The sequence below is a fragment of the Podarcis vaucheri genome (assembly GCF_965113315.1).
Source record: "Podarcis vaucheri genome assembly, chromosome: 6".
NCBI classification, from domain to species: Eukaryota; Metazoa; Chordata; class Lepidosauria; order Squamata; family Lacertidae; genus Podarcis; species Podarcis vaucheri.
The window spans coordinates 44073995-44100780 of NC_138764.1; the positions used below are offsets into that span (position 1 = coordinate 44073995).

At 41.1% G+C, this 26786-nt stretch overlaps 1 protein-coding gene and 1 long non-coding RNA gene across 6 annotated transcripts in view; one reads left to right on the top strand and one right to left on the bottom strand.

Moving 5' to 3' along the window:
- PDE4B (phosphodiesterase 4B) overlaps nt 1-26786 on the bottom strand; it is a 261207-nt gene that overhangs the window by 41657 nt on the left and 192764 nt on the right. For 3 of the 5 annotated variants that reach the window (XM_082227590.1, XM_082227591.1, XM_082227592.1), the window contains 4 exons: nt 20203-20397; nt 15043-15079; nt 14352-14422; nt 12600-12649 (listed from right to left, as the gene is read on the bottom strand). In XM_082227590.1, coding sequence (XP_082083716.1) covers nt 12600-12649; nt 14352-14422; nt 15043-15079; nt 20203-20397 — 353 coding nt within the window. Of the gene's footprint in view, nt 1-497; nt 681-5128; nt 5148-12599; nt 12650-14351; nt 14423-15042; nt 15080-20202; nt 20398-26786 lie in introns of those variants that run through there. The other 2 variants (XM_082227595.1, XM_082227594.1) reach the window with 2 other exon arrangements.
- Nucleotides 889-26162, top strand: LOC309534983. Its single transcript, XR_014220954.1, has 2 exons — nt 889-1082; nt 25914-26162. It is a non-coding gene; the product is annotated as an uncharacterized lncRNA (long non-coding RNA).

A 26786-nucleotide genomic window follows, 5' to 3' on the forward strand; every position in this document is an offset into this window, starting at 1 on the left:
TCAAAGGATCACTGCTCTGTATCAGCCCCAGGTGACAAGAGTCCAATGAAGTTCTCATTTGGACATGGAAATGTATAGATGCAAGTTAGTAAGTAAGTAAAATGGAGACCTTGAGACAAGAAATGTCAGTTTTGGGGGGAAACACATCACTGTAGAAAAGCTATCACCACTCTGAATAAAGCACATTTAATTAACCCAGGCCTTCACTTTCAGACAGACTCTTTTCTTCAAGGTTGAGTCTGTCTGCATATGGTATACAAAACTCAGAATTCAGCTCGGTGGGTTTTTTAAGAAATGTAGTATGAAGTGATGCTGGAGCCCTCCTGTTTACATTGGAGCACATTATGAAAGGAACTTGGCTTTGCTGGATGGAGGAATCTTCCTAACAGACTAAAAAAGCAGGGAGCAATAAGGAAGGGCCAATGGCAATAAAGCAGAGGCTTGATTACCTACAAATCGCTAGAAAACAATTCTAGTGCTTTCGTTGTAAAACATACCTGATTGTTCCATCAAAAGGTAAGGTCGTCCACCACATGTTTAAGGGCGCCATATAATCCTCCGTTGTGGAGCTCTAAAAGGCCTTTTAAAGAAAACTCTTGCCTGTCAGATCCATTCTGTCTGGGACAGCTGCATATCCTGCACTGTGTATCTAAAGAGGATGGGGCAGGCAGCTCTAGGATGTATGTATTGCCCCGGTTAACATAATGAATGAATCTGTCAGTCACTCTCGTCTTGGAAGAGCGCTTGCCTCCCCTCCTCCCCTCTGGAACCTCAGAAGGGTTCCTTGGCTACGTTTGGGGAGTCCCACTGACATCACTGTTGCTTGCTCAGCTGCCATAGATGGCAGTTGGACTGGGTGGAATGGCTGAGGGCATGATGGGTGTAGCACGTGTGGAATGCCTAACATGAGAGTCCACAGGTGTGGGTGACAGGGAACAGTTTACATCGGTTGCTATGGAACCGTGATTGGCTTACACATCTTCAGAGCCCACAGGAGGCTCGCTGAGGAGAAATGGCAGGATTTTTTAATAGACTCCATGAAATCAATCCTTGAAGAACGTCTGGAGTCAAAGGCTAAAAAGGTTTGGCTGACTTAATGTTACATGATATATGTAAGCAAGTCCATCTACAAGAACGTAAAATTAGCGTTGCTTTTCAGTCGGAGCTGATCACAAGAAACTACTCTTTAAGTCTCTCATTTAAGGTTGTTTATGTACATAGTAACAGAATGGCAACCCCTGAGCGAATCTACCAACAATGAAAAGCAACTAAATTTTCTAAAAGACGGAAGAGGGATTGTGAAGCACAGAGACGTGAAGGGAGAAACGCTGCCTCTTATTTTTCTGAACTTCTAAAAAGAAAACCTGATGTTCTTCTTTTAAAACGTGTCTGCCTCTAGGTCTTTGGCACAAGCTTACTGTTGGGAGGGCCAGCAATCTATTTAATGACTGCATTGACGTCAATAGCATAACTGAAATACTTAGTAAGATGCATGATTCCAACTTTCAGGGGGTGTGTATTTCTAAGCAATGGGAAAATGAGAAGTGGATTCTCTGTGGGAATGAACTAGCCTTGCAGTGCAGGAAATGAAGCCACTATTGTAGCCAGGATCATTGGACACTAGTCAGTTAATTTGGGGTGGGGTGGGGGGAGTCTAAGTATTATCTGACAAAAGAACTATTCTTCATTTTCTCCAGCAGACTTTATGTATATTTTAAAGATCGCAATATTTTCATTTACAATGCAAAATGACAGTTTATCTTGTTGGCTGTTCCCAGCTATCTGTAACAACATCAAGCTTCATTAGAAATTTGCTTTTTAATTTTTTAAAAAGCTTTCACATTAAAAACAAAACAATTGAGAGGCACTGTTGAGTTTCCTAATTTAGATTTCTACCAGTAGGAATCTACTGTGTTATGTTTTTAAAAACACACAGTGTAACCTAGCCAGTCTAAATTCTTTTAAAGCCAGAGGAAGGACCATAGCTCAATGGAAGAGGCCATGCTTTTCATGCAAAAGATCCTGGGTTCAAAACCTGGCATTTTCACAAAGAAATAGCAGAGACTTGTCTGGAACCCTGAACTTGTCTGGAACCCTGGTGCCAGTAAGTATATATACAACAGTGAGCAAGATGGACTAATGGTTTAAGTTGGTATAAGGCAGTTTCTTATCTTTACCACCCATTTATTGGAAAGTGACCCCCTCTGAACTTTATCAGACAGACTCACCTCTGAGTAGTCATGTTTAGGATTGTTGTGCAAGCCCAAACATTTCAGTGGCACATGCTTAACTTTCCTGTTGAATCGGGAATTGTGGGTAGGAAGGTGGAAATATCTAAATTAATGGTTCTTATTAGCCTGAGTAGCACTGAGTTAGAAGCAAAAGAGGAATGTAAATGGGTAAAATTGATGGTAATTGCAGCCAGACAGGTTATAGCGAGTAATTGGAAAAATGCAGAAGAGCTAGTGGTGAACCAATGTAGGGAAAAATAGAAAAATATTATAATCTTAGAATATCTAACTGTGAAGATACATAAAATGAAAGGGTTTAAGGTCAGTGAGAAGGAGGAGGATTGGTTTGAGAAAATATTGACTTATTTGGGCAGGTTTGAACAATTTGGGGCAATTAAAATGTTAAAAATTAAATAAATCTTGTGGAGGGAGGATTGTTAAGGTATATAGAATTGTACATATGGTTGATTTGAATATGTTATTATTGATTATGTATACCCAATGTATCAGCCACCTGGGGGTTTTCACTGTTTGTTTTCACTGTTTGTGTTTTGGTTGTTGGTAAAAAAAAACACACAACCCAAAAAAACCCCCTTTCCTGTTGAAGTCTATGTTACTTACATGATTAATCTTGGCTTGCTTCTATCCCTCCTTACTTATGTGATGGTGATACTAGCCATTTTCAAGTATGTGTTAAATTTAGATATTTAGCATGAAACCCCCCTACTATAAATTCTATATTAACATTTTTATTTTTTATTTTTTGCACCTGAACTGGTTTTCATAGAAGTAACGTAACTTCTGATCTTTAAAGTATTTTTGTCACAAAGGCAGTAATTTTATATCCCTAGTATAGAGCTGTCCTATTACTAAAGGTCAACTTAAATGGCTTCAGTTTAGACCTACCAGGATACAGTGAGTAGCATATGGGTCTGAGAGATTTGGGTTCAAATCCTACACAGACTCATTCTGTGGCCTTAGGGAAATCACTGCTCTGCCATGATTCCTTTGTGCCCACCTCTTAAGGTTATTGTGCAAGAAAACCATAATGAAGACTATGAAGTACTCTGCAAGTGATATATGACAAACAGTTACAGTATTTTATCCTGCATAACTGAGTAGGTGCATGAATTAGCGTCTATATCCCAAAGCATCAGTATGCATACCCTGAGCTGGGTGAGAAAATCCTCAGAGATTGTCATGAGATTTGGGGCTATGATGGCAAATTCCCACAGCTCATTTACTATATGCACATCCATAATCTATACGGATTAAAATAAAAAGTTCTCAAAATAGTTGTACAACTTGGTTACGATGCTATTTTAGATAATTTACAACCTAGACATTTATCTTTTTCTTTGGACTTTCATGCACAAGAAGACACCCATATAAAAAAGTACATTTGATTGTTCATGTAAAGGCATGTAAGGAGTTTAAGAAAAGGCCAGTTGATGCAGTAATAAGGGGAAAACATCATTTCACACCTGCTCGTAACAGCAGAGCTTTTACTATACTTAAGTCCCAAGAGCCTTGGGAAACTATGCAATTTGTTGCACACATCGACAAGCTAATGTTGCAAAGCATAAAAGCCAGATTTTGTACTGTTGGGCATGTAATTCATTATCATGCTGCATTTATTTTCTTTTGAAAACACTTGAGGAGCTTTCTCTTTTTGTCTCTCTCTCTCCCTCCCTCAATCTGTTTCTGCAACAATTCACTATCATAATAAAATGATTTCATCCTTTAAAAATTATGCTACAGCCCCATCAGACTCAAGTAATACCTGCACAGTCCAATATTATATATGTCTACTCAGAAGTAAGAACTCCGCTGTATTCAGTGAGGCTCACTGACAGGAAATCATACTGGAGATACCAATTTAATCTGTAAAATAATTCATCTCAGGGTGGTCTTGAAGGTAATTTAGCTTTCAGTTCAAGTAAGACATTTATACCTAATTTGTTTATTTAGAACTATCCCCTTTAAATAAACATTTATTCAAAAGTTACATTACAGCTTTGTCTACTGCCAAAATATCACAGAACAATCACTCCAATACTCACAAGACAGTGATGCGGGATTGAGGATTTAGAACTATCCTAAACTTTCATTTTTCTTTCAACAGCAATGTTGATAATTAAAGAGCTTGCTTGTCCATTTGTACGAAAGGTCGAAATTGACTTTATTTTCTATAGTATTTTCACAGGTAAACATACTCCTTTTTTAAAAAGAACGGATGCTAAGTCTTTTCCCCACTCCTTGTCCGTTTCACCAGAGCTTCACCATATCTCCAGACTCATGGCATGGTTTAAGTTTCAAACATTTGGAATACCTTGATGGTGTGTGTGTGTGTGTGTGTGTGTGTGTGTGTGTGTGACTTAAAATCACAAACTGTTCAACTATAACATAGGAAAGTGCCTTATACCTTGGTTTACCTAGTTCATTATTGTCTACAGTGATGTCCAGCATCTCCCAGTATTTGAGATACAGGTCTTTCCTAGTCATACAAGGTGGTGTCATGGATGAAACCTGCAGTCTTTTGCATGCAAAGCATTTGCTCAACCACTGACCTATGGTTCGTCCCCATGCTTCTTTGCCAGCCCCCACACTGGAGGAAAAAAAATATGTATTTGCCTGGTCGAGGGTAGGAGAGCTAAAGGCACCATAGCAGCAAATAACGCAAGGAGCTTGACTATAAGTTCCAGCGTTCTTGGTAGGCAAAGATGTGTAGAACAGGTCATTTCAAGGCAAGGAGAGATTCCAAAATGCTCAGCAGTACTGTGCTGAAATCTGTCCTGTTCAATTTCTCGAAATTGTTCTTCATATGCAAAAGAGGCTTCCATTTTTTCTACCTCATTGTCCAGGCAGCTTAGAATTTCTGTGGGTTTTGAGCTTACCTTATTCCTGCAAGGTGGCCAAGGATAGTATATCTCTTTGTCTTTCCAGTAAACATTTCTCCAGCACTCTGCAGCGTGTCTCTGGCTGCTGTACTTCCTGCGCTGAAAAAGCCCTCTGGAGATGAAGTCTTCTCCTGGGCTTTGATTAAGTGCAGGCACCCAGGAGGCAGCAAAGTCAGACCACTGGCGAGATGATTTGAAGAATGAAAGGTCACTCACAATTCCTTCTTGGCCACCGCAAAAGTAAGGCAGGCATGACAAAAACCCACAACTCATCCATGATAATTTCATTGAAAGATTCTTTTGCCTTTGATTGTTTTTTTGAATACAATTTATTTTCTCACTAGCTGCTGGAGAATGGCTGAAAAAAAACATATGGAAGAAATGCTACATCATGTTACTACCACTCAGCTATAATGAATATGCCCCATGCATCTACAGTGGTACCTCGGGTTAAGAACTTAATTCGTTCCGGAGGTCCGTTTTTAACCTGAAACTGTTCTTAACCTGAAGTACCACTTTAGCTAATGGGGCCTCCTGTTGCCGCCGTGCGATTTCTGTTCTCATCCTGAAGCAAAGTTCTTAACCTGAGGTACTATTTCTGGGTTAGCGGAGTCTGTAACCTGAAGCCTCTGTAACCTGAAGTGTATGTAACCCGAGGTCCCACTGTTTCCCCATATGCACCTGAAGCTGACATGGGATGAGACTGCTTCCAGCTGATAGTAGAACTGCAACTTCTCAGAAGCATTAACAGCATGGAAGCAGCATGTAACTGTATGAATGCAGTGGTACATTTTTGCATATATATTTTTGCGTATATATTTTTGCTGCCAAGGGCTGTGGTACAGCAACTTGGATCAGTAACAATATCTATTATATTACTGTTGCCTTGAACTAAACGTTTTTCACACAGTTGCAGAACAGATGTTCCCACAAACTAGATTTATTTATTTGTCAAATACTTGCCTTTTTGACCCCTTAAGAGTCTTTTTAATTTGTGAAAACAGTTCTGTGTGTTCCTGTGGTCTGTAATTACAACAAAATTAAAGGGGGGGAAAAATCTGGCTGGATTTTAGGACAAAGCACAGGGTGTTTTGCATGTTATTCGTCCTCTCTGTGGCTTTAAGACTAAGGAAAACATTTCATGACAAGACTGGACAGATGTTTAAAAGAACATTAAATTAGTAGTATAGTGTAGTAACAGAATGTGAGCTGGGAAAACTCCAGTTCAAATCCTGCCCGAGCCACAAGCTCACTGAGTAGGCATAAGCAAGCCAGAATTTTTTCTGCTTCAGCTCCCCACTGGCAAAATGGAGATATTAACAAAGGCCTGCCTTACAGCGTTGCCATAAAGCTTTTTGTCATGATGTGCACGAGGCATTTTCAATATTAAAAATGCATTGAACATTATATCTGTGGCGAATATTACTATGCAGGGCAGATTTGAGGGTAAACCATACACAGCACGGGTCTGCCCTTGTGGCTCGTTGGAAGTTGAAACTGCTTCACATGTACTACTACATTGTCGTCTTTATGAGGATATACGTTTGACTTTTATTACACCTGTTTTGCAAAAGTCCAGGAAAGAATCGGAACACCATAGTTTAAAACTACTGCTAGAGGACAAGAATCCCAAGACTACAAATTCTGTGCGTCTGCAATTAATCGCAGGAAGCAAGTGGTATCCCATAATGACCAAAGCCCTAAATGTTAATTACAGGGGGGCACGATAATAATTAATTTTAATATTTATATTTAAATCCTTGTTATATTCAAATTGTCCTCTGTATTTCTGATTTTTTTTTTATGATCTGTGATATTGTGTGTGTTGATGCTGGTCTGTGACCGTATTAATAAATTCATTCATTCATTCATTCATTACTATGTCCTGTCCGAGGGATGGCTAAGTTGGCAGAGCGTGTGACTCTTCCTCTCGGGGTTGTGGGTTCAAGCCTCACATTGGGCAAAAGATTCCTGCATTGCAGGGCATTGGGCTAGATTTATCTTTGTGGTCCCTTCAAACTCTACAATTCCATAATTCTACGATTCTATGCTCCGCTGTGGGGCAAAGAAACTCCTTGTATAATCTTTTAAGAAAACATAATGAGTGAAGAATTGCCGTTTGCTTGCCAAGTTCTGGAAATTCTATTTAGTGCCAAGAAATGTGTTGTGTTCATTTCCAGTGCAAATGCTGAACGAGGTCTGCCTCCTTCACCAAGGAACATTACACTTGTCAGCGGGGTTTAAGCATTTTGTGCTTCTCATAACAGGATACAAGTCACACTTCTAAAGAAAAGAGAACAATCTCCTCTGATTCAACTGATGTTAGTTGATTGTGTGTCTTCTATGATGATGTGAAGGGAGTACCTAGCTTTGTTAACAAGAGAAGCAACCCGCGATGGAAAATAACATTGATCTGGGATGGGGGTGGCGCTGTGGGTTAAACCACAGAGCCTAGGACTGGCCAATCAGAAGGTCGGCGGGAGCTCCTGTTGCTCGGTCCCTGCTCCTGCCCACCTAGCAGTTCAAAAGCACATCAAAGTGCGAGTAGATAAATAGGTACCGCTCTGGCGTTTCCGTGTGCTGCTCTGGTTCACCAGAAGCAGCTTAGTCATCCTCGGCCAATAAAGCGAGATGAGCGCCGCAACCCCAGAGTCGGTCACGACTGGACCTAATGGTCAGGGGTCCCTTTACCTTTTACTAGGAAGCATCACTCGTATAGTTTAAATATCTGTGCATCTTTCTTAGACACTTGGACAAAATAAAAATAAATTTGCACCTAGTTTGTTACAGGCATGGGGAAACTGTGACCCTGCAGATGTTGCTGGACTACATGATTCCTGACGACTGGCCATGTTCTGGGGCTGATGGGAGTTCTTCACCCCTACTCTATAAGTATATTGTTTCAGATAATGGGCAAGGTAAACATGTATCTCCACTATATCATGGCTGATTTAACTGTCTCATCCTGAGTATTCCATTTAAGCAGCAAGTTATACATTCTTGAAAGTACCTTAGTCTTTGGTTCTAACAATTCTGTTTCTAATTTCGATTTTTCCACCTGGAATTCTATTTTTTTGTCCAAATTAAAAACCTCTTTAATTTGAGCGTAATGTAACCAATCAGGATATTGGATACAACATTATGTTTGAAGACTGGGAAAAGTTATGGACCACCGGTATGAAATTCACGGCATGTAATGCCCTGAAGGAAAATATTATGAAAATGATATATAGGTGGTACATGACCCCAGTCAAACTTGCAAAAATATATCACCTAGCTGATAATAAATGTTGGAAATGTAAGGTGGCTGAAGGGACATTCTTTCACCTCTGGTGGACCTGTCCAAGAGTGAAGGCCTTCTGGGAAATGATTTATAATGAGTTAAAAAAGGTGTTTAAATATACCTTCACTAAGAAACCAGAGGCCTTCCTCTTGGGCATTGTCAGCCAGAAAGTGTTAAAGAAGGACAGAACTTTTTTTATGTATGCAACCACAGCAGCAAGAATACTCATCGCAAAGTACTGGAAGACACAAGATTTGCCCACACTGGAAGAGTGGCAGACACAACTGATGGACTATATGGAACTGGCTGAAATGACTGGCAGAATCCGAGATTTGGGAGAAGAAACAATGGAGGAGTATTGGAAAAAGTTTAAAGACTATTTACAAAAACAATACAAATTGTATGAATGTTAAGAAACTGCACGACTCAGAAAAGTATGGTTCCAGCAACTCATTTGAAAGATTTAGAAAATTAAGTGATATGAAAGAGATGGTCGAAACTTAAAACAATATTATGTTTAACTTAAGTTTTAACTAATTGTCAAAATTAATTTAAGATTAGAAATATAATATTTGAGAGGTATAAAATAAGAATTGAAACAAGGTAATAATTTGCTGGTATCTTTATTAGAGAGAACGCAGGGTAGGGAGATGTGAGGAAGTCCAGTTAGTTATATAAAAATATTATGAACAGCTGTATTCTTCTTTTTTTTCTTATCTTTTTAATACTGTTTGTTGATATGTGTGCTATGTGATTCCTTATTCTATGTTTGAAAATTGAATAAAATATTTATTTAAAAAAAACATGTATCTCCACTAAACCATAAAACTTAAAAGCAAGGTAATCTATAGTGTAGTTTGCACTTTAAAAAAACCAAGAGAACCAAATTAGTGCAAGAAATATAAAGAGACATGGTTGTATCCAACCAAGATGTCCTTTTTGTGCAAGGATTTTTTGCTTGCACAATGCAAATTCCTCTCCCTCTTCTGTTCATGCTCCATACCCATTCCAGATGTGCTCTGGGGACCAGAAGAACCCCCAGAACAGATTATGGAGGCACACAGGGGAAAGAGTAGAAGTCCTTGCACAAATGGGGTGACCTTGTTGGAAACAACCCCACAGTAGATGAATGCATATATTGAACTAGTGGTTAAGGACACGTGAAATTCTGAAATCGCTATGAACACAGTGGACAGCATTCAGGAAAAAAAGGTATGCAAAGATCAATATTATCTCTTTAAACTACTGACTAGGATTAAATCTTAGGACTTATAATTGGGAAAATATTTTGAAGAGTCCAAGAATGTTTTCATGATTATCACAGCCTGAATTTTTACAGTCACAAGCCACATGGGTTGACACACCAGGGAATTATAACTTGGTGTGTATTGTTTTCACTAGGCATAGAACTGTTTCTATTATTTGTAGTTTTTTCTTCTCCCTGTGACTAAATATCAACATTTTGACCAGATATGTGTAGCAGGGATCTTTAAGGGGATCCTTTGATTGATATTTCCATTTTAAAAGAAAGCAGAAACGAAAAAGACCATATGTGAAATTATTGTCTTTCAAAGGAATACTTGTGAAATGATAAAAAGTAACATTGTGTTGGCATTTGGGGTGTGTGGAAGAACAGGGAGCTTCTTCACTCATGATTACACAAGCAATATTCAGTATTGTTATACCTGAGCGGTCAAATGCCATACAACCATTGATAAGGCATGAATGATGAGGAGTGAACTGCATTTTTCAATGATAAAAGATTGCTGTTTCAGTTTGAGGATGATTCAATACACTGCCTCCCTGCACGAGAATCACAACACAAAATGGGAAATTCAGTGCTCCTTGTTTCTCAAACAACCTGAAAGTGTCAAAAGAACCCCCACAGAGACGATAGTCTTTTGTTGGGTAAAATAATTTACTCTGCCATAGCATGAAACAGAAGCCAGAAGAATGAATATATATATATATATATATCTGACCCTACTGAAAAAAGTATTTAACCTCTTGATCTCTAGTCTTTCTTTTTTCTGAAAGCTGGCAAGAAATATGTCACATTTATCCAAATGAACAGAAACTCTCTTATTAAGTTTAATGGTTGCTGTCTGGGATTCTAAATGGCCATCTGTTTCCAAATTAATCACACTTCCTAAATTCGGGCATCATTTCCTCTCCCCGCCTTTTAGAGTAAACTAAGCATTTTAAAAAGTATGGATTTGCTTATGTACCATTGGAACATAAGAACATATGTTGTTATTAGATGCATTAACCAAATATCAAGGCATGGTATTGATGGGAGCCTAATCATGCAGAGGAATTGCTGAACAAAGTGTTGGCTTTAGAAGCCTAGTGGTAAAGTTGTACAGCCAACAGAACTGGGGCCAGGACTGGCAGTCTTGTGTCCTGGAAGCATGAAGTGAGTACTGGCATGTATAAAGAGCTGAGATGATGGTGACCTATGCCAATGACAATGTGTCCTATGAGGGAAGTTGCAAGGAACAAAAGGATGAGTGGCAAAAACCATGAGTAATTTCTAGAATTGTTAAGAGACGCTATCTTTGAGCTTCGTAGTAGTATCCTTGGTTCCAGCTGATGCCTCTTGCGCAAGAAGACAGCAAGGCATAGCACTTGTCATCAGTATCCCAGCACTTGTCATCAGTAAAGGGTTTTTGTTGTTCTTGTTGGCAGCCATCTGTATCAAGAGACAATGGAGAATGCCTCCGGGGCTGAAGTCAAACCGCTGTGTTAGCAGCAGTGAAGTGACTTCTCCAGGGCACAAGCCTGGGCAGTGTGTATAGAGGTCCTGGGCTGCCCAGATGACAAGACCCCCCCCCTGATGTGGCCCAAAGGAAAGCAGAGCAATATGTTTGACACCAGCTTGGCTGCAAGAGTTGCTGGAAGGAGGCATACAAGGTCCATCCAATCATCTTAGGGACTCCACTCCCAAAGATATCCCACAAGGCGGCAGAGGTTTAGGATCAGAGTTTTCCTTCTCCTAGATGGGCTACCTTCCCAGATTGACGAGACCCATCTGCCCTCCACTTCCCACTACAGCACATGCAGAAAACTCCCTTCTTGACTGTTGGGACCCACTAATGGTCTTGTCCACTCAATCCGCCAGAGCCTGTCTTTGCATGTAGTGAAAGTCCCTAACTCACTAAGGGTTTCTTGAATGAAGGCTTATTCTTAGGGCGCTTGCATGGCCCAAGAAGGCATATACAGTTATGAGTAGGCTTGCTGCATGAACTTTGAAAAGGCTTTTTCATAGTCCAAGGTGACTTATGAATGATTAATGAAATGCAATACAGTATTTCAGCTTAAGAACACACTGCCAACAGTTAGGTACAGCCAACATGGGGTCACCAACTTGTTGCCTGGTGGTGCACCTATGGCTGCAGAAGCCTTCCCTGTTGTCCACATGTTGTCCACATTTTCCCTGCTGAAATTAGGCTTCAAAGAAGCATTGGAGCCAATGGAATGGGTTGCTCTGCGTGTTTAGTTGCAGGAGTGTGCTGCCCATGAGTTTCTTCTGCCCATGAGTTTCTTCTGTTTGCAAATGTGCCCCCCAAAGTTAGTGACCCCTGCTATATCTGCACAAAGAATTTAAGACAGTGAGATGCATCACTCTGCTGCAGAAGTCTCTATGTAAAAGTTGTATAACCAGGTTTGTCACAAATCAAGTGTAAAGCCACCCCACATTACATCACTGAATTTTTTCCTATATCTCTTCTTTTCTATTACTGTTTCCCCCTTCTTCCAGCTAATGTGTTGCATGCATATCTTGCCATCTGCTGGATTCTCTATATCCAGTTTTCTCAATGGACAGCCACTAGCCTTTCCACAATAACAATCTTCTTAGTCACAAACCATTGCATATTTTTTTTAAAGTGCTTCTCCTGGATTACCCACTCGGGTTACAATGATAGAATTGTCCAATAGTTTTCTATCCACCTCTCATGAATGACCAGAACAAATACAAAGAAACAAGGGGGAAGCACTGCAGTTCTGATTATATTCTGTACAATTATGACACAGATTTGCTCTATGCTGTAAATGTACCTAGCCCTGATGATTGAAATATTATATCTCTAATGGGTTTTAATGGAATCAATAGTACTGTTAACTGTTTATTAAAATAAAAAAATTATTGCCACTTAAACACTGTTCGTTCAACAGAATACGTACCCTGAATGTTAACCCTGGAGACTGGTGGTTGATTTGCTGCCGGTGACCTCCTGTATAGGTATAAATAATGCATCGTGAGATTCATATTGCCAGGGCTGGTAGGTACCTGTTAATACAGTCAGAAGGGTTTTTTTCTTCTTCCCCATTTCACATGAACAATTGATGGTTACATGAATTGTGTGAATGTAGATTCTTTTTATATGGATCAGCTTTTAGCAATGTTTTTTATTCTCTTCATGTATCCATAAGCAGCAAACTGGAATGTTTTGCATAGAGGATACAGCATATTGCCTGATCGATGCGGCACTTGCCACGTGGCGCAACTGCCTCATAGATTCATTTGCAAGCCACTTCCACATGAGTGCAAGTTTAGGAAAAGTAAGGTTGCACTCTATGAAATCATGAGCTGAAAGAATAAGTGCTTTTGATATGGATAGATCAACACATGCATACTTATTGCATTGGGATGCCTTTACAAGTCTAAAGACAGAGAGAGAGAGAGAGAGAGAGAGAGAGAGAGAGAGAGAGAGTGTACTAGTTTTATGTGACATTCTAGGTTGCTTTAATACCACTTAAAGCCTCCCCAAGACCAACAAAAATAGGCATCCTGTGAAAAAGCCAATTCTCTCAAATAATCATCAGTTTAAACTGGTTTCAAATTAGAATAAATTATAATGAATTCTGTTACAAGTGCCTCCATGACAGCAAAGAGATGTTGGAGGTTTTGCAGTTATAGAAGGAATACTTCATTTTCTTCAGACATAGCCATATGAGAAATAGCTATCTGATGTGACACTGTTTCACATCGTATAACGCAGAAGGGGCATGTAATGTCTGACTTCAATCTTTATTGAATTCAACACTTCTTAGCTTACAGCACAATCCTAACAATGTCTACTCAGAAGTCAGTCTTGCCGAATTCAGTCAGGCTTACTCCCAGGTGACAGTGGTTAGGTTTGCAGCCTTTCCCCTGCAATCTAGAGGGCTAAGAAAGTAGACTAGAAGTTGGAAATTCTTAGTTTAACTTTCACCTCGGCATGAACCCATTAGGTGGCTTGACACAAGCCACTATTTTTCTCAGCCATGTCCTCATCCCAACATTAGTGTAATGACACTACTGTCTAATAATGGGCCATACTGATTGGGGCTGATGGGAGTTGGTGTCCAGCAACATCATATCTGTCTTATTACTGTTGTCATACAAACCTCAATAGAATACAATGTTTTAAGCAGTTTTGCTATTGGCCATGCTTAGGAGTGCCCAATTTATAGCATATTGCTTTGCACTCACAAATAGTTCAACAGGCTAGGTAAAATTCCTGGACACGTTTTAAACTAAAAAAATTCCTTCCAGTGGCACCTTAAAGACCAACTAAGTTAGTTCTTGGTATGAGCTTCGTGTGCATGCACACTTCTTCAGATACACACATTTTAAACTATTAGTGACTAAAATCCAGTTTCATTAAAATCAGTTGGATTTGGTCATGAGTTCAATATGAGACAGGCTGCATGCATTACATTGGGCCTCATGCTTTTTCACTATAGCTCCCTCACTGAACAAAGTGTTAATCAGGTGCCAGCATTGGTAAAAATCAGTCTGAGTTTGAAGATATGCCTTATGGTGCATTTCTGTGCATATTTTGTCAAACCTAGATTCCACTCATTTCAGTGGTCTTCCTCTTTAGTAAGCACCCATAGGATGGGAGCTCAGTGAATTTTGTAGCACTTTTTTTAAAAAAGGAAACAACTTACTTGTTTGCTGCTCCTTGCAGATTTGTCAATAATGTGAAGTTATTCCTTACACTTCTCAAACTAGCCAAGACCTACAAACAAACAAAAAAATGCCACACTAAATATTAAAACAAGTGCAAGCATTCAGAACATATATATAAACATTTAGACAGTTAAATACTCTAAAGCTTCATGGATTAAAGTAGTGGGAGAGAACTAAGCACATGATTGACACTTTCCCCTTAAAACAATGGGATTTCACAGTATTGAACTTGATTGGATCGTGCCTAACAAGCAAAAAAGCCGCTAAATATTCAACTTCATTATACAAGATACACAGCTGATCTCATACATCCTTAATCAGGACAGTTATTTGTAGGAAACAATTAGCACATGAAGCTGATGTAAAAGAAGTGATAACTATAATGCAACTATCACAATCTAGCAATGCCATGATATTTGGAACAGGATGCCTGGGGCAGGGTGGGGCCGGAATGGGAGGCTGTGATCAAGACATTATGGCTGACTATACAGTAAGACCTGTGAAGCCTGACAAATCAGAAGGCCAGATGAAGTGACGAAGGAGGAATCACATGGGCCAGGATCCTTATGAAGCAAAGGTACAATACTCATAAGTTCACTCTGGGCTCTCAAATGCCTTATATAGGCCACCATTAGCACTAGAATCAGTGTCACAATATTTGGAACATACCTGAGCAAAAGGTGTAACTATCAGGTCATCTCCATGTCTAGTAAGAAATGAAAAGAAAAAGAATCCCATGCAGTATTTAATAAACAACCACATAGTCAAGAAACATGATGCATTCTCATATTGTTTGAAATCTTTGGGCAACATCCCGTGTTACAGCTGCATATTCATGCTGGACATACAGATTAAGATTGTAGAGATGTGCACTGAAACACATATGTAGCAACTTTGAATCACTATGGAAATTCTGTTTCTTTACTGCTACACACCACCTTCCTAGTGTTGCATCTGATTTGGCCCTCGCTCCCTTGCATTCTAACCCCTGCCTCTATGAAGCACATCCATCTCTGCATCTCTTGGTCACGTATGACATTTTCCACATCTCTTTCCTACCTCCTTAGTGTACCTCACTAAATGAGGTAAGTGATTATGAAAGAGAGGGCGGGTTGCAGATACCTTTTGGGTTGGTTGCAGACCATGTTTAGGCTGTAAAGTATATTTTGACACCATCTGCATGCATCACAAAGCCAAACCTGTTGAGAACTAGTCAGCCAATCTGTGGGTTCCTGGAGAGAAGATGGTGGTTACTTCTGATCTTCTGATCCTACTCCTACCCAGGGATAAGCTACGGCTGGACTAAGCTTTACATCTGAGCCCTATCTTATAGCTTATCTTGCTGCAAAGAAAGCACAAACTGTAGCCAAGTTCTGTTCTATGACTTACTGCTCATGGTTTATCTGATTTCAGATGCAATGCTAAGCCAAGCCAAGCCAAGCCAAACCAAACCAAACCAAACCAAACCAAACCAAACCAAACCAAACCAAACCAAACCAAACCATGGCTTTATTCACGGGAGGACCAGAGTAAGAGCAAAGAAACAGTGATATTCTGTATGGGAACCTGAATTTTGTTCTTTTGCATTAAGCTTCGATTTGCATGGTTTGCCTTAGTGGTACATGCAAACAGTGCCAGATGTGCATGTATATGTTAAGTGGAATGTAACTTGAATGGTTAATGTGCATAATAGCTAGCCATTGTGCATATTCACCAGGCCTCATGGAGAATGTGCACGGAATCCTTCCATGAGGAGGGAATTGTGCACATTTCCCAGCCAAAATACATAATACCCAATGGGCATTGGGGGGAATGGGCACATAGTACATTGCATAATCTCCAACAGGCTTTGGGGTATGTCAATTTATTGAATGTATTTTGTATGTTCTTCGGACATATGCACATTATCAAATTAGTATGTGCAGTCTCCAAGAAACAAATCCTCTTCTTTATTTCTTGTTCAGAAGTCTGCAATCTGTACTCCCCAGGCTGCTTCTGACCTACTGTGTAATGTTACGTGGTCCACAAGATACCCTCACACTGATTGCCCAAGAATCAGGAATGTGGGGCTTGAAAGCTTATTAATTAATTGATTGATTGCATTTTTATCTCACCTTTCCTCTAAAGGAGCCCTTTTTCCTGCAATCTAGCACCCCTTGTAACCACTCTCAGCTGTTTCCCAGACAGCTGAGTAGCACCTTCCATCCACCTTCCAGTGTGTAGGGTGGTGGCATGTAAGATCAGATGTATCTCCCAGCTTTCTTTTACCTGCTGGGTAACCATTCTTCAGGTGGTTACATCTTCTCTCCCCTGTGATTCCTATTAGGATTGGCCCCAGCTACTATAAAAAAACCCATTAGCTTAATAGCAGCACCGAAGGAGGGGAACCGCCATCAGAAATGTGAGAAGGGGAGAGAAGCTGTAAAAGTCCCCTTTCTTGTTACATAATAATGCATAATATTGCATAACACTGTATGCATTATAGCTGGAAACTGTACAAAATTCAGCCAAGATTTGCACATCCTCCAGGGCCTGTTGAAGATTGTGTATACTGAACTAACAATGTGCACAAATCCCTCTTCATGGAAGGAATAAATGTACATTCTCCATGAGGCCTGATGAATTTGCACAATGGCCAGTTATTATGCACATTAACCTAACCACTCAACTTACATTCCTATTAACATATATACAGTAAATCTGCAATTTACGCAGGGATTACGCTTCGGGGATCGCACCTAAAGCCCAATCACATATAGCCAAAGGACACTGGGGTCCAAAGACATTGGGTTCTTTTTTCCTAGGGTCTGATCCCATTTTTTAAATAATTGCCAAACACATAAAGCTGAATGCACGCAAGTTAAATGCACATATATTGTGGGCTTACTGTATCTACCATTGCATATATATATATATATATATATATATGCAGGTTTTGGTGTCTTCGGGTGTCTTCCCGTGTAAGAGTCGGGGTGTCTGTGCGACGTTTCGACGAGGTCCCACTCGTCATCTTCAGGCTGGTGCTTTCGGCTTCTTGTTACTGGAACAGAGCAGAGTCTGGTGTTTGAGTTCCTATAAATACTGTTGAGGGGTGTGGTGTATAGCCTCCAACGTTCTGGGCAAAGAGGAAGTTCCTAGATTAGTGTGCCTTTTCTTCTTTTGTTCGGCAGTTGCGTAGGAACAGGAGATCACATAAGATGGTGGCTCTTCGGATTTCTAGTTTCTCGTAGGTTCTTGTCAGCTGGAAGGTTTCCTCCCCGTAGAGGTGAGATATTTGCTTTCGTAGATTTTCACGGGTACAGGAATGCAGGTTTTGGTGTCTTCGGGTGTCTTCCCGTGTAAGAGTCGGGGTGTCTGTGCGACGTTTCGACGAGGTCCCACTCGTCATCTTCAGGCTGGTGCTTTCGGCTTCTTGTTACTGGAACAGAGCAGAGTCTGGTGTTTGAGTTCCTATAAATACTGTTGAGGGGTGTGGTGTATAGCCTCCAACGTTCTGGGCAAAGAGGAAGTTCCTAGATTAGTGTGCCTTTTCTTCTTTTGTTCGGCAGTTGCGTAGGAACAGGAGATCACATAAGATGGTGGCTCTTCGGATTTCTAGTTTCTCGTAGGTTCTTGTCAGCTGGAAGGTTTCCTAATCTAGGAACTTCCTCTTTGCCCAGAACGTTGGAGGCTATACACCACACCCCTCAACAGTATTTATAGGAACTCAAACACCAGACTCTGCTCTGTTCCAGTAACAAGAAGCCGAAAGCACCAGCCTGAAGATGACGAGTGGGACCTCGTCGAAACGTCGCACAGACACCCCGACTCTTACACGGGAAGACACCCGAAGACACCAAAACCTGCATTCCTGTACCCGTGAAAATCTACGAAAGCAAATATCTCACCTCTACGGGGAGGAAACCTTCCAGCTGACAAGAACCTACGAGAAACTAGAAATCCGATGAGCCACCATCTTATGTGATCTCCTGTTCCTACGCAACTGCCGAACAAAAGAAGAAAAGGCACACTAATCTAGGAACTTCCTCTTTGCCCAGAACGTTGGAGGCTATACACCACACCCCTCAACAGTATTTATAGGAACTCAAACACCAGACTCTGCTCTGTTCCAGTAACAAGAAGCCGAAAGCACCAGCCTGAAGATGACGAGTGGGACCTCGTCGAAACGTCGCACAGACACCCCGACTCTTACACGGGAAGACACCCGAAGACACCAAAACCTGCATTCCTGTACCCGTGAAAATCTACGAAAGCAAATATCTCACCTCTACGGGGAGGAAACCTTCCAGCTGACAAGAACCTACGAGAAACTAGAAATCCGAAGAGCCACCATCTTATGTGATCTCCTGTTCCTACGCAACTGCCGAACAAAAGAAGAAAAGGCACACTAATCTAGGAACTTCCTCTTTGCCCAGAACGTTGGAGGCTATACACCACACCCCTCAACAGTATTTATAGGAACTCAAACACCAGACTCTGCTCTGTTCCAGTAACAAGAAGCCGAAAGCACCAGCCTGAAGATGACGAGTGGGACCTCGTCGAAACGTCGCACAGACACCCCGACTCTTACACGGGAAGACACCCGAAGACACCAAAACCTGCATTCCTGTACCCGTGAAAATCTACGAAAGCAAATATATATATATATATATATATATATATATATATATATATATACCAACCTCAACTTATTTATAAACTGGAAAGATACTATGAAAGGATTATCTGCTTATGCTACCATATATTCAGTAAGAAACTCTTTACCACCTATACTATACCTCTTATTTTATGTATCCATACAAGGCTGCTTCTAATGTTCTCCAATCATAGTGTATATTCATAAAAAGAAAATAATCCAAGCAGGAACTACCACTCGGTTCTTGTAATACACAGGCAATAAGAGCCAGGAAATTCAAAGTTAGGGCTGTACACTCCCTCTCAGCTGGAAAAAGAGCAAAGCCATCTGAGTAAAGGTCAACTTTAAATTCTCTGGCTTTTGTTGACTTGTTTCATTGGTTGTAATGCTATTTGCAGAGATTTGCAGTGGATTTTCAGGATGGTAGATACAATGCATGGTAGAAAGGGCATTAAAATCTTTGGGGTTTTTATTAAATATATATTCTCATTTATAATCAAACATATACACACTAAACATTTTATTAATTAAAAAAACCTATCCTTTTGACTTAGAAATGGCATATTACAACTGTGCTGATGTGTTTATATTGCTCTGGATATTCTGTTTATATATACTGTATACAATTAGAGATTATAGTCTTTACTTTTTGTGCATTAGTTGTTTTACTTGCATCTCAAACAAAAAACATTTTTTTTCAACAGTTCTTATCATAACTTAGCATTATAAATAAATCACACTAAAGACATAATGCCCTACCATCTGGTTTATGTTTTTAAAGACTTAAAATGAAATTCTATACTCAAAAGTAAACGACACTGAATTCTTTGAGACTTACTCCCAAGTAAGTATGTATAGGATTGCAACCTTAAATGCAAAAGGAAAGAGGATGGAAAAGGTAGATGAGGAGAACCATTGGATAATTCCAGAATAAAGGAGGTAAGTTTTTGTTGAAAGCCAACTAAAGCCAAACTTATCTTCACCTATAAACCCTTAAATCTACAACACCAAGTAGTTTTAATAACATTGCTGCAGGACTGTACAACCACATATAGCTGATGTAAGACATGCTCAATAGAAACTAGTAGCCAAGGGCAATCAGAATTTACTGCTTAACTTAGGCCATCAAATTGTTAATATGCATTGGTACGGCACATGGTCCTACCAGAGTATATTGTGATATGTGTACTTACTGTTCACTTGGTAGAGAGGAATTCCTGGACATGGTCTTTGGTGACAGGTCATAGTCACTGTCTGATCTATAAAGAAATGACTCTCTGCGCTGGCTGTGCCCTGGAAAAGTGGTATGGAGCACAAGTCCCGAAGAAGAGCCAGCCTGAGGGTCCAGTGGGCTGCGACCTGGTGAGGGGCCATTTTCCACATCAAAGCTGTGAATAAAGCAAGCATGGCAGTTACAGGATAGCATATTCTTCACCTTAGAGCATTGATTTATTTAATGTGTTCAAATACAAACAATATCATTCACTGCTCCATGTTGCAACAGGGAAACGGAGATGCAGATATGCAAAGCCATCAGAACAATATTTTCCATGGGCGGCTGCCGTTGTACTTCTCTTTGTCTTTTTACTACTATTTAGTTTTCATTTTGTTAACAGCATCTCTTGTTAAAATCGTCCCACCATGTTTTGCACACCATCACCTGCCTTTCCCAAACATTCTCTTCATGCATCGTCTCCCCTAAAGCTCTCTGAGAAATCTATACATCCTTTATGTGAGCTTAAAGCCACCTTTGAATAACCTTTGAGAGCACTCACTGTGGACACAGAGAAAAGCAAATGAGATGTCAAAATGCAGAACACACAAGATTTGCAGTAAAACAGCAATTCTGTAAATTTATCTCCCAGATGAGATCGATAACAACAACAAAGGCAAAATCAACCAAACAAAGGTTATTTCAGATTTGTCTGTAAGAGTGGTTATTCTTAGCACCAGGCATTCAGTGGTAGAGTGGTACCTTGGTTGTTGAAGTTAATCTATTCCGGGAGTCTGTTCAACTCCCGGAACCATTCAAAAACCAAGGCACGGCTTCTGATTGGCTACAGGACCTTCCTGCACTCAATTGGAAGCCACGGAAGCCACATCGGACATTCAGCTTCCGAAAAACGTTCACAAACTGGAAGACTCACTTCCGGGTTTGTGGCATTCAGGAGCTGATTTGCTCGGGAGCCAAGCTGTTCGACAACCAAGGTACCACTGTACAATGCTTCCTTATACAGCGGTTCTTCCAGAACAGTAGGCATAATCACATCATGTGGCAGTAAGCTGTTCTGTTTGTGGTCTATGTGAAAAAGTATTCTCTTTTGTCTTCTCTGAAGGTCCTGGAAATTAACTGCACTGCAAGATGTACACCTGGACAAAACATGCATTTACTGAAGAATGCTGCTATATACAGAATCCTCAGAGCTCCAACCCTTACTCCAGAGTATAATGGATGGAGCCATTGCTACAAGAGCTCAGATAGCCTATTCATCAATTCCACCAATCTCTTTTTATAGGCTTGACATCAATGTCTTTATTTATTGTTCCCTCGATGACAGAAGTGTAAGGGCTCCCTCACCCAAATCCCCTTTCTCCTCTAACCTCTCTTTGGAGGGTACAAACCTCTTGTTCCCCTAAACCAGTGTTTCCCAACCCGTGTTCCGCGGCACACTAGTGTGCCGTGGAACGTTGCCTTGTGTTCCGTGGGAGGGAGGCGGGCGAGTCGGGCGGTGAGAGGCGGGGCAGCGGCGGCGAGCACACGCGGGGCGGCGAGCGAGCGAGCTCCCACATCCCATCGCCGCTCGCTACTGGGCCTGCACTTCCGGGCCTGCCCCAGGAGGTGGGGTTGCGGGCATCACGCCCTTCCCCACGTGAGCGGGGAATCCCATCCGCCCCCACGTGAGCGGGGAATCCCATCTCAGCCCCCGCGAGAGCTGGGGAATCCCATCCGGCCATGCCTCCTGGCCAGCCAATCGGCTGGCTGGAGGGGGCGTGGCTTGCCCTATTTAGGGCCGGAGCGGAGGGGGCTCGCCCTCTCTTCTCCGGCTAGCCCCATCGCCACTCGCTACTGGGCCTGCGCATGCTCGGCGAGCACACGCGGGGCGGCGAGCGAGCGAATCCCATCCGCCCCCACATGAGCGGGGAATCCCATCTCAGCCCCCGCGAGAGCAGGGGAATCCCATCCGGCCACGCTTCCTGGCCAGCCAATCAGCTGGCTGGAGGGGGCGTGGCTTGCCCTATTTAGGGCCGGAGCGGGTGTGCCGCGAGATTTTTTTCATGAAACAAGTGTGCCTTTGCCCAAAAAAGGTTGGGAAACACTGCCCTAAACTGCAAGCAGGATAGAATGCATCCCAACAATCCTCTCCTTCTCTCAGCTTTCCCTCTTCCTACTTCTTCATTAAGCCCATGCCTCCCACGAAGCCCTTCTGCTTTATCACTGCATGATGGGAGGAGAGCTGTGCTGATCAGCCTGATCTGGTTTATTGCCAGCGGAGGTTCTTGCAAAGACTTACACAGACACAACACTATTCATGTTTTCTCCTCGCAGATGTACTGAAAATATTGAGGGGGGGGATATTTTAGGAGAAATGCGTACTAAAATGTGTAGAATTTAAATGCTGGCCTTTCATGTGTTCTTTTAAAAAGTTTTTTTTACACACAAAACAAAACAGAACTGACCTGTGATACATTTCCATTGAAACCAAAAGAGGACAAACTCAGGCTGATCTGAGCAGCAGCCCTTGTGTTCATGGTTTACAGTTTAGAATATGAGCCAGCCTACTAGTCTCGAATGTTTCCAGATGTGAGCTGATTAAAAATTGAATATAGTGAATCATTTGCAAGGGAATGCTAAAAGTGTTCATTCATGCTGGAGAAAATAGTCTCATCATTAATCCACCACGAGGAGATACACACACACACACAATGCTGCCGTTTGTAATGCCTAATTTCATTCTTTGAATTTATACTGTCGAACTCTTGCGATGTCTTTTTCATAGGCCATGAAACTTATTTTGGGTTATTACTCAATAGGGGAGATAAACGGCTTGAACTATAGTAACTTGGTTGACTATATAACTCAGTTGATTCATTAGTGTGTGTGGGGGGGAGTTAATCATTTTTGTTTTCAAAACACTGTGTCTAACATTGCTGTTCTGAAGTCCTTATTTTGGAACTGATAAGGACTACATCCTCCTATTTTCTTCTCAATATCAAGATACTCCTACCCTAATTACTGTTGAACAGATAAAAGTCATGCAGTATGAGATGCAATTAGTGCCTTAAGCTGTTTACATGTTCTATACTTGAACTGTGTCTTGTGATAGCTAAAAGCAAGCAAGCTGAACACGAGAAAGCTGGAAAACATCTAATTTTCCTTGCTTAGTCATGTAGTTGGTTGTTTGCCATGGGCACCTTTGCAAACCAGAGAAACTGCTGTGGGTACCACGTGTTGCAGAACTCTCACCTCCTCAGCTGTAACTCTCTGAAAGTGCCCTCGCACCATGATTAATCTTGAGAAGTGTTCTTTCAGCTAAAGAAGGCTTCTTTCATGCCTAACTTCAATTGTCAGCACTAAAGAACTAATGAACTAAGCACTAAAGAACACCTCTGTAGGAACAGATGCACTTACAGGTGCCATATCAGTGGATGGTGATATTGAATGGGGAAAGTATTCTCCTGTACCATACAGTTTCCTGACTAGTACCTTCTTTTTCTGCACGGTTTTTAGGTTATACAGTTCCTGGTGTGTTTATGCACCATGAAACATTCCTTTGCACTTTCCATGAAGTGGTGGCGAAGGATTTCTCTCCCCCCCCCTTTTAATTATGCATGTTTTGGTGTGCAAGGATTTATGCTCTATTGAGAAACTGCACTTCAATATCCTTGCGGTTTTTCATGTGAAAGAGAGAACACTTTAAAATATATATATACAGTGGTACCTCAGGTTACATACGCTTCAGGTTACATACTCCGCTAACCCAGAAATAGTACCTCGGGTTATGAACTTTGCTTCAAGATGAGAACAGAAATCGTGTGACGGCGGTGCGGCAGCAGCGGGAGGCCCCATTAGCTAAAGTGGTGCTTCTGGTTAAGAACAGTTTCAGGCTATGAACGGACTTCCGGAACGAATTAAGTACGTAGCCAGATGTACCACTGTATACATGTATATAGAGAGGGAAACCAGTGCAGAGATTACCATATTTAGTATGAACTTTATGATTTCTAAAACAGAACCATCAAATTTTTGTTTAGAAAGAACTCAGAAAGTAGTAGTAAAGCACTTTAAGATAAAGGTAAAGGGATCCCTGGCCATTAGGTTCAGTCGTAGCCGACTCTGGGGTTGCGACGCTCATCTTGCTTTATTGGCCGAGGGAGCCAGCATATAGCTTCCGGGTCATGTGGCCAGCATGACTAAGCTGCTTCTGGCGAACCAGAACAGCGCACGGAAATGCCATTTACCTTCCCGCCGGAGTGGTACCTATTTAGCTACTTGCGCTCTGATGTGCTTTCGAACTGCTAGGTTGGCAGGAGCAGGGACCGAGCAACAGGAGCTCACCCCATTGCGGAGATTCGAATCGCTGACCTTCTGATCGGTAAGTTCTAGGCTCTGTGGTTTAACCCACAGAGCCAGCAATCTATGAAAGTACAGGTAGAATGAACATCGTAACACCATAAAACTTGTAAATAACTAGGGATGGAGCAACAGCAGCCATCAGTGGAGGCTGGTCAATAAGGTCAAATGGGGCACTGCTCCACCAACTTCAGCCACCCCCCAACTTCCTGCTTTCTTTCTTACAACTTAAGTCTAGTGGAGTGGCTTTAATTAATTCTGGCTTCATCTACTGTTAGTTGCTCCCTGCCTTCCATCATTGGATACCAGCCAACACTGGTAACCATGGAAAACTTCAAAAACTGCCACTTTTGTCTCAATTGCTGCCTTCAGCACACATTTAAGAAGCAAGTAGACTTGCTCACATGGCCCACACATGTTACACAAGGCATACGTGGCAAATCCACACTGTGATCAACTCCTGCCCAGAAACCAATGTCCACACTGTGGAAGGATGTGTGGATCCAGAATTGGCCTCCACAGTCACTTACAGGCTCATTGTTAAAACGGTGTTTATGGAAGACAATCTCACTCGGCTACGAGCGATCGCCAAAGAAGAACTGCCTGTATGTGTTCACCCAGATTCTCTTTGAGATTGGATAACCAGAACTGTGCTCCCTGTTCCAGATGCAGTTGCACCATGTATTCATCTGAGATTATGCTTGCTGTTGAGAGAGAGGAAATGACAAATGCACTTGAAATTTGTCCCTACTATGCAAATAAATGCACACAGAATTTCTGGTGACTGCAATTCATTCTGTCTCCCCAGTAGTTGAATATGATTGGCAGGAAATGCTAGCAGCACATGTAAATACTATGCTTTAAAAAATATCTCCTTCTCAAACAAAATATTTATTCCTGATTTAATTCCATAGGATTACACTGCCATTGTAAAAAATAAATAAATCTGATATTAATCAGCATGCCACCTGAAAGCTTATTACTAACCTTTTATTTTTTTAAAAGTAATGTCTGAATTAAAACCAAACTGGAAAGCTCAAAATGCTGATCACTCAGTTTTTAATGATTCGACTCCCTGATAACAAGTCATATTATTTTCAGATGTATATTAAGAAGCTCTAAGGTATGATGTATGTCCACATTATGTGCGTTTCCTGCCCCAGACTGAACTGTTTGCTGCCCTTTGCTTTCCCTTTATAACATCAAATCACACTGCAGCTTTGATAGTGCAAAATGTTTACAAGATTGACTAATCCCAAACAATCACTCATGTTTAATTACTACAATTCTAATGTTTTTAGAACTTCAGCTATGTTTCATATCAACCCCCAGGAATTCCACTGCTAACCTGACAGACCAATAACAAGCATCTGGGTCTAATTTGCTCAAAGAGCGTGTGGGATGAGCTCTGAATCTCCGATGTGAGCCCAGCAGAGAATGTTTTCACAGCTGCAAAATCTTTGAACCCAGAAGCACTCCTAACTCATCCACTAAGACTTTCTCTTTATTATCTCTTAAGGGAAAGGGTGGGAGACGAGTTTACTATACTGGGATATTAAACATGCGAGGACAAACTCAAAATTGGTCTAAAAATCTCCTGGCAAACTTGCTGAATGCAAGACACTGCACTCCCAACATCACTTTCTGAAAGTTCGTGTAATACAGTGGTACCTCGGGTTACATACACTTCAGGTTACATACACTTCAGGTTACAGACTCCGCTATCCCAGAAATATTACCTCGGGTTAAGAACTTTGCTTCAGGATGAGAACAGAAATCGTGCAGCGGCGGCGCAGCGCAGCAGGAGGCCCCATTAGCTAAAGTGGTGCTTCAGGTTAAGAACAGTTTCAGGTTAAGAACAGACCTCCAGAACGAATTAAGTTCTTAACCCGAGGTACCACTGTACTTTTTTAAATTTTGTGAACCGCCATGATATCTTATGATACAGGTCTAATAAATAAGTCTAATAAATAATATAATAAAATAAAATAATAAAATTAGTATAGCCACTATAGTTTCCTAATAAATTCTGCAGAACTTCTAGCTACAGCTATCCCATTTGCTTTACATTTACTCTGAAGTTGATATTTTTTCAGGCCCATTTATTTTGCCTTTCACGGAAGTGGCTTCCTACACTGCAGGAACATTTTCAGGCCTCCCCCCCCCCCATTCAGCAATACATGAGAAACTTTCCTCCCACAAGTT